The following is an 8,950-nucleotide window of genomic DNA, read 5'->3' as shown; positions in this document are numbered from 1 at the left end:
GATGGAGAGACCAAGGTGACCCCCTCTCCCACCCCCACCCCCCTCCCGCTTTAACATCCGAGACGCCAATCATTCTTTCCAAACAAATTTACTCATTCAGTATCTCATTTCTCTATTAAATCTATCATTTTCTCTCTTTATTTTTCTCATTAATATATATAATTATTTTAATATATTAATATAATAATTATATCTAATAATTATACAATTATTATATTATTATATAATTGAAATATGTGTATCGTTCAGACAGCTGTGAAGAGACTTCTTCATGCTTTGGCCGATCTTCGTGGCTCGTCTCTCGCTCATGGAATGGTTGGCGCGAGACTGACTCGGACTTCCGATCTCGCTGGTACAGCAGCATCCCATGGACCGACGCATGCGTGGGCGTCAGTTCCCATGGAAACCCGGGTATGCACCGCGTGTGAATGCGTATTGATTACTCTGCTCTCGCTTCATCCCATCGCAGTCTCTCGTATCTTCTACGGGCAACCCCTCTAGGTATCTCTCTATCTCTCTCTTCCTCCCCCTTTCTATTCCTGTCCCGCTTCCGTAGTCACCTTCGTTTCCTAAGCGCGGCAGCCTCTCCCTCTATTTTTTAAATTAGCCCCCTAATGTCCCGTTCCCAGCATCCTCGAACGGAATCGGATTCTCTCTTTCATTGCGGCCCCGCCGACCCTCGCGGGTTTTACTTAAATTAATGCTCGCGTCTCTCGTCCTGGCTCTTGCAGTTCATCGGATACACATACTCGACACAATCCAAGTGTAATATATACGCCTTCCTTCCTGCTTGAAGTCTCGCATGAAGATTAATGAAACGCATCTCCAGTGCTTTGAATTTTCTAAACATTCTTCATCAGTTTGCGAGACTCTATAACTGGCCCAAAAATTTAAATTCATTAATAATTAATAATTTAAATTAATTGATAATTGACTTATAAAGCTATAGTAATGATTAATAAAAGTCGAGACAAGATAATTCTATGCTAGAAACCAGAGTTGGCAAGAAACTTGTTTTTTTTATTTTAAACAAAAAACATTGTTTTTTTGTTTAGAACAATGTTTTTTTGTTTTATTTGTGTTTTTAAGTAAAGTAAAAAAATCATGTTTTAAACAAAAAAAGCATGTTTTAAACAAAAAATACTTAATAGCTTTGATGCTTAATAGCTTTGATTGACTTAATAGCTTGTGTAAATATTTAAATTTTTCGCTAGCGTTAAACTGTAAATAACGTTGCCAAAATTGACAACGCTATTAAAAATATGAATAATAAAATAAAAATGATAAGATGGGTATTATTTTAGCAGAATATTTATTTTTGAATATTAAATAACAATCAATACAATAAAGATTACTTAGAAGATATTGACTGACTTTACATTTTACATTTTAGCATTTTAAATTAATAGTATATAATTCATAGCAGGTCAGTAGTTCTAAAAAAAAGTTCTGGTTAATAATATTTAATACTTTGGTTAATAATATATAATACTTTGGTTCCTTCCCTATTTTCTTATTAAGTAGCCTCATGCTTAACTTTCAACATAAATTCTAAATAAAAGAAAACACCTCAATTCTTTTTTTTAAAAGAAAAACTTTTTTTAGAACTACTGATCTGCTATAAGTTATGTACTATTAATTTAAAATGTTAAAATGTAAAATGTAAAGTCAGTCAATATTTTCTAAGTAATCTTTATTGTATTGATTGTTATTTAATATCCAAAAATAAATATTCTGCTAAAATAATACCCATCTTATCATTTTTATTTTATTATTTATATTTTTATATCTATATGTTACATAAATATAGATAAAAAACTGAAAACACTAAAACAAAAACTTTTTTGCAACATACACATCTATTAGTTTTTATTTGTTTTTAATTTTTTTTACCATTTTTTTTCCAAATAATCATATATTTTATTTGCGATATTTTAAACGGTTCTAAACAGTAGTTTAAAACAGTTTAAACCAAAAATGTTTAAAACAGTGTCCACTATTTTAAACAAGTTTTAATCAAATAGTTTTAAACACATTGTTTAAAACATGCCAACCCTGCTAAAAACCTTCCTTAATTAATAAGAAATTGATGTGCAAAAGATGATATCGAACTACATTATAGTTATCGAGAATACTCGTTACAATGAATCCGAGCTAGGTAAAACGCATACTCCATCCATCTTTTTGCCAACCATAGATTTGCAACAGTTGGGAGAAAAAAAAGCAACAGCCTCTATCATTATTTTATAAGACCGACTAGTGATTCGTCACGAGCTCTCTCTCTCTCGTTGTTAGAAATTTTGTAGTTTAACGTAATAAGGACTCATGAATGCGGAGTGTATTCGCATAATTTCGGTTATTCGTCACACTGACGAACGTCCAGGCGGAACAAATTGTCCTGTTCACATTTCGCAACGGAAATCCAGTAAGAGAAACAAAGCACACAATAGGAAATTAGCAATAATCAATTTGGCGAAACTTTTCAAACCTGGCTATCACTCCTTCATTCTCGAACTTGCACAGAAAAAAAAGAAGTGTCAAATCAAAACTTATATAATTAAACTAACGCGTTCATTGTTTTGTATATACGTAACAATTTCTAATCTTAGAAGAATTTAATAATTTTAAATTTCAACAATATTATCATCTTATTTTAATATTGTAATTATCACCTCAAGAATATATAATTATTTATATTATTTATAATTATTTATATTAATTCTACTTTAAGAAAATTAGAATCTTTAGAAATTAAATCTTATATCATAAAAATATATTTTTCTCGATTGAACTATATAAAATGGCTTCATTCAGGTAAACAATTATTAGTCTTATTTTAATATTGTATTTGTCACCTCAAGAATATATAATTATTTAATTCTACTTTAAGAAAATTATAATCTTTGATTTAAAAGTGTTATTTTCTATCCAACATTGTTTCTTTTCCATTCAAGAAAATTAAATCTTAATCATGAGAATATATTTTTCTCGATTGAACTGTATAAAATGGCTTCATTCAAATAAGCAATTATTCCAGTAATTATACATTTTTTTTAAATTAACGCGATATAATCTCAATTCAAGATTTCCATGTTAAAACTAAATATATTTTCAAAATAAGAATATCCTTTTTTCCTGTGTGATAATCGGTGAATCAAACATCTTATTGTACGAGTTGTTTTAAATCCCTCTCATCATAAAAAAAAAGATCTTAGGTTTATTTTAATCTTTGCTGACAGACACTTTCAAAAAGATCAAAGACCGTAACGAAAGAGAAAGTGGAAAAAATGAAAAAAAAGTACTCGAGGCTTGTGTGATTTTCCGCGAAAATAGCATTAATTAAATATTAATTATAGAGGAGAAGGTGGGATTGAATTGGAGGGATTCCTGAAAAGGGGAAGACATATAAAGTAATACAGTTAATGACGCGAGGTATCTATTGGCATCATCTCGTCTCGTGACTTTTGTCAAGTTTCGTAACCGAATAACGAAAACAATAACAATGGGAAATCTTAATTAAGTATGTGCTAGCGTGACGATTGTTGACTCACTCGCGACACTTTTATTTTCGCTAGTGCTCTGCGCTGCTTGACGTTTTTGTCACACATTGTGCCTTCAGGGACGCAACTAAAGTACATTATTTCATGTGAAAATTATACAGTTTACTTGTGGAATATTTATAACATAAAAATAAAAATAAAAAAACTATAAAATCATTAGCAGAAAAGAAATATGTTATATTATTATTACATTAATTTCCAAATAATTAAAAAATAAATATGAATTTTACATATTATTTAAACAAATATTGAATAAATAAAATCAATAAAACTAGCATGCATAAATAAAACCTACAAAAATATTAAATTAAATTCTTGTAGTAAAATTTTAAAGTAAAATCTCTTGTTGCTTTTTATGTAATTATAATAACAAATTTATCATGATTGGAAAAAGAAATACAAAGAAACAAATGTCAGAATTAATTTTGTTATTATTTTCCTACATTTTATCACAGAAAAATCCCATGCTCGTCCCTGAAGGGTGAATTTATGATAGGATCCCAAGCATGACCGCTATATAAATAGGTGAAACTTGGGAAATTAGAGAGTTACTTTTGTGTCATCTCGTTGAAGCGAATGCTCGTCGTACCTTTTATGATTCTTAGCCAAGGATTATCCGCGAACTCGATACTTTCTTTGTATTTTCTGTAGCTTGAGAAGAAACCGTCTTAAATATTCGCATTTTAACTTATCGCGGCAATGACGCACGTCCTAATTCTCTTCATCATCCTCGGTGTTTATTGTGCACTGGCGGAGAAAAGTGAATTCCCGATGACAACTGAACATTCGAAGAAACACTCTGTGGAGACGGAGGATAAACTTCTGGAAAATATCACTCGCGCGAAAAACTCGTCGCAGCATATCCTAGACAATAACAGAGAGGAGGAAAGGAACACGGACAAGAAACCGAGAACCGTCTTACATCGCGACTCGAGTCTCGACAGAGATAAGTCAACATCTTTGAATTATTTTCGTAGTTTTTATCCCCCCTTAAATCTTAAACTTAACTTTCCAAATGTGACAGTTACGTTAATTGACAATAAATTGATAATAAATTGATAATAAATTGACAATAATTAATAATAAAAATAATAGGTAAGTTAATAACTGACTTATCAACGAATTATATGTGGAATGTTTTTACTTGCAAGTTCCAGCTGCTGCGGCCGCAGATACAGTACCAGCGAACCTGCAAGATCGGATTATAATTACAACAAGGTTCCTTTGGAGATCGGACATTATCCTTCTCAATATAACGAGCGAAATCCTGTTGACAGGTAAGTAATATATTATTGGCTATCTCTTGTACGTACATAAAAATTTTAGAAAGCGAAATTTCCTTTCAGATTCGGATGGCAGACGCAAAGTCGGCCCTCAGGTTCCGCCGGAAGTGGCGGTAGACCCGGAGGAGGAGAAGGCGGAAGCGGAACCTACGCGGGAAGTCAGTCGGGAGACAGGTGAATTTTCTCAACTTCCTTCTTCCTTTCGCTACTCTCCGCGAATTTTACGAAACACTTTTGATGTTAATTTAAAAAAAAAATTAATTTTGATGGCGTAAATATTTAAAGAATTCGAAAAATGAAGGAAAATGCGTAACTAAAAATTTTGATAAATTAAAGACATTTTGATGTTAATTCAGAAAAGATTAATTTTCCTCTTGATGGCGTCAATATTTAAATAATTCGAAAAAATGAAGGAAAATGCGTGTCTAAAAATTTTGATAAATTAAAGACATTTTGATGTTAATTCAGAAATGATTAATTTCCCTCTTGATGGCGTAAATATTTAAAGAATTCAAAAAATGAAGAAAAATGCGTAACTAACAATTTTGATAAATTAAAGATATTTTGGTGTTAATTCAGAAAAGATTAATTTCCCTCTTGATAGCGTAAATATTTAAAAAAATTCGAAAAATAAAGGAAAATAACTAACTAAAAATTTTGATAAATTAAAGATATTTTGATGTTAATTCAGAAAAGATTAATTTCCCTCTTGATGGCGTAAATATTTAAAGAATTCGAAAAATGAAGCAAAAGGCGTTATTAAAAATTTTGATAAATTAAAGACATTTTGATTCGCTCCTGATGAAAACAAAAGGTACCCATCGCGTCCAGTGTACGGAAGTGAAAGTGCTAATAGACCCAGCGCTTTGGGATACGGAAATGCTGGAGGATACAGTTATGGCGTTAGCAGTCACGGAGGCTACGGGGGCAGGCCGTCTGGATATGGAGGTTCGAACGGCGGTTATGGGATTTCGGGAACATTGGCCGACGGTGACGAATTCGGTCCTGGCGACTCGGCTTATCCGGACGGAAGTGTGCCACAGCATCCCGGAAATCTTCACGCGCAAAAGGTGCGTATATTTCGAGGGAGATGAATATTTTTCACAATTTTATTACCTTTATATAAATAGAGAAATCGAAAAAAGGAAGAGAGAAAAATTTTGACAAGCTGCCAGTAACGGATACATATTGCAAGTTTGCTGAAATCCACTCTCAAAAATAACAAGTAAAATCAAAATATTCGATAACTTGTTAAAGTCCTCTTGAAAGTCTTCAAGTATCCAGGTTGTTGTTTCTTTTCTGCGATGCCCATTTTTTGCTTTTTTGCTAAATCATATAAAATCATTTCTTTACGAAAAATGACAATTTATTTTGATAAGTATCCGCTATTTTCGCTTATGGATTGTTAGTGAGAATTAATTTTTCGATTAATTTTTTTAAATTTTGCGACGAATTATTCGCGATACACTGGAAATGGATACATTAATACGCGCTTTATTTAAAAAAAATAATTACATTTTCTGATTGTTCATATGGTAAATATTTTGGTCGAATAAATGTTATATAAATAAAAATGAGCCTTCAAAACATTATTATATATTTAAAATAAATTAATTCATTATCGCAGCGATATATTTAACGCAATATGAAAGAAATTTATATGAAATATTATTTTTTTTATTTTAATTTAATTATTAATTAAGTGATTGATATTTATTTTAATCCATTTAATATAATTACTTTAATCGATCTTTAATTGTCAGGCTTATTATGCGATTTCAATTCTGAAGACAAATTACATTTTTAAGTCGACGAGAAATTTACAATATAATGAAATATATTCGATTCTCTAACAGGCTTACAAGAATAATTATTGTTTATAATTATTTTGATACAAAATGTAAGAAAATGTTTATTAATTTATAATTTTTATCGCTGTCATTTTATTTCCTATTTAAAATCATTTCTACTTAGAATAAGCAAAGCAAGATATGTACTTCGAAAAAACCATCTTGCCATACAGTACGTGTCATGTACCAAAAATTAATCAATTAATTATAATAATTATAGCAAATTATCACCTGGTTATGTCATCATCTGGTTACATTAATTATTCAATATTAAGATTCCTGTCTTATTCCTGTCTTGTTTTGAGTCTGAATAGCAAATTATATTTAAATCGAATTATATTTTAACAATAATCATTGACTTTTTTTTGTAAAGAAATTAAATACTAAATATTAAAGATTTCGAAATTAAAAAATATTTACAAAATTATCAAAGAACAATTAAATTCCTCAATTACTTTCGATTAACTAAGCATTTAAGGTTCGATTGCACCAATATTATTAGCTTGAAACAAGACATATATGTGTCGATCCTTATTTATTTAGGAAGAAAGATAAAAATAGACATATTTAAATTTCGCTTAAATCCGGAATAATGTTGGTCCCACCTAAATCTAAATCTGTTAGAATCTGTAAGTAAAATTTTATCTAGTATCTCGTATCTATTATAAGCGCCTTATCATTTAACAGTAATAAGCATATTTCGATACTGGGGAAGTTAAACAATCCTTTTCTATTTTAATTCGATCAAGGAATTCGTAAATTAATAATTATGTTAATAATTATGTTTATCTGTAAATTAATAATTATGTTAATAATTATGTTTATCTGTTAAGGCCGTAGCGTTAAAAGCTCTAGCTGGTGTTGCATTGATCGGAGCAGCAGCGGCGTTAGCTTCAAATCCGGTTCTCCTACCAATTGGCATCGTAGGTGGAAGGAAAAAGAGATCGGAGGCTTTCTCGGAGGAGATGCAATACGACCATCAGCCCGACGATCAAATGGATTACATCTTGAACATGTTGAGGAGAAACTTGTACAAGGTATATTCAAACATACGACGACGTGTAATTTTTCTGCGCAGAAACTTGAACTGAAATATTGATCTTTTTTCTCAACCGACAGATACAAAAGGACAGCTCGACAAACAGATTGATCGTCTCCCCGAGATGCGTCGCCAGGTTGACATGCGAAATCCAGAAGGACTATCTGTCCGAAATCGACAAGGACGTTGAATTCTTGAACACTCAGAATCGAAAATATCATCTTACTAATTTGTACGTGTTTTTTTCTCACTATTCGAATTTTTACTTCGCAATGTCATATTAATCGCCCTAATCATTTCAAACTTTTGCAGAATACGAAACAACGTACTCAATGCCGCTTCCGTGAACTCAAACGTGAAGGATTTAATTAAAATGGCAATCGATGTCGCAACTGAAAACAGAAATTGCAAAACGTTTGCTTGTAGTTATATAAGGAAAGGTTGAATGATTTTTTTTATTTCAACCATATAACCACACTTATCCAATAAAAAAAATATATATATATACGCACAGAAATAAAATCTTCTTGTATAATGGTAGCTTTTGCTTAATTACTCATCAATATAAATGTTATTAGTTTAAATGTTTCTTAATCACACATTTTTATAATACACACATGGTTAATATACAGAGTGAGGCATTTATAGTGACACAAGCAATTTTCTCGAAAACGAAGCGAGATATAAAAAAAAGTTTCAGACAAAAGTTGTATGGTTTGAAGGGGAACATAAGATGGTGCCATTAGTTTGAGCTTAAAGAGTCACCGGAAAGTCACGTGAAGCTCACTTCCAACTTTTTAAATGGGACACCCTAAATACTTTTACATATTCTTGTAGCTAGGCCTTAAGAGCTTTCCAAAACACTATAATAAAGTATTTATTCATTGAGTACTTTCCGAGTTATAAGGCTCGAAGTAATTTCTCAATTTTACATATATCATAAAGTATCTAGTAAAATATTCATTTTTTTGATTATCTTATCTTAATAATTTTATGTACAAAATAATGAAAGGAATCAATTGGTGTAAAGAAAACACACAGTTGTTTTTAAGAAAAAATGTCATTATTAATTGCAAATTACATTTTTTTTCTTCGAAACAATTATGTGTTTTCTTTACAGTAATTGATTCCTCTCATTATTTTGTACATAAAAGTATTAAGGTAAGATAATAGAAAAATGAATATTTTACTAGATATTTTATGGTTTATGTAAAATTA

At 30.6% G+C, this 8,950-nt stretch overlaps 1 protein-coding gene across 2 annotated transcripts; it reads left to right on the top strand.

The window, feature by feature from the left end:
- Positions 1-353: 353 nt before the first annotated feature.
- On the top strand, positions 354-8,227 carry LOC105258057. 2 transcript variants are annotated; one of them, XM_025410967.1, is made up of 8 exons: positions 354-411; positions 4,212-4,506; positions 4,711-4,837; positions 4,907-5,017; positions 5,658-5,913; positions 7,527-7,730; positions 7,813-7,964; positions 8,045-8,227. In XM_025410967.1, the coding sequence occupies exons 2-8, from the start codon at positions 4,260-4,262 to the stop codon at positions 8,175-8,177; spliced, it is 1,230 nt and encodes a 409-aa protein (XP_025266752.1). In that variant the 5' UTR covers positions 354-411; positions 4,212-4,259; the 3' UTR covers positions 8,178-8,227. The 2 variants fall into 2 exon arrangements, with proteins under 2 accessions (XP_025266752.1, XP_019885182.2); XM_020029623.2 differs by lacking the exon at positions 354-411 and having other exon boundaries at positions 4,060-4,506.
- The last annotated feature ends 723 nt before the right edge of the window (positions 8,228-8,950 follow it).

Source organism: Camponotus floridanus, unplaced genomic scaffold, assembly GCF_003227725.1.
Source record: "Camponotus floridanus strain SB8 unplaced genomic scaffold, Cflo_v7.5 scaffold36, whole genome shotgun sequence".
NCBI lineage: Eukaryota > Metazoa > Arthropoda > Insecta > Hymenoptera > Formicidae > Camponotus > Camponotus floridanus.
This window is presented reverse-complemented; position numbering and strand designations above follow the sequence as displayed.

What these genes read in the sequence shown, in the direction of transcription:
- LOC105258057 (XM_025410967.1), top strand. Translation starts at nt 4,260, where the DNA reads ATGACGCACGTCCTAATTCTCTTCATCATCCTCGGTGTTTATTGTGCA. An exon ending in GGAAGTCAGTCGGGAGACAG is followed by an intron (nt 5,018 to 5,657) that starts GTGAATTTTCTC and finishes TGAAAACAAAAG; the next exon opens with GTACCCATCGCGTCCAGTGT. An exon ending in GAAATCTTCACGCGCAAAAG is followed by an intron (nt 5,914 to 7,526) that starts GTGCGTATATTT and finishes TTATCTGTTAAG; the next exon opens with GCCGTAGCGTTAAAAGCTCT.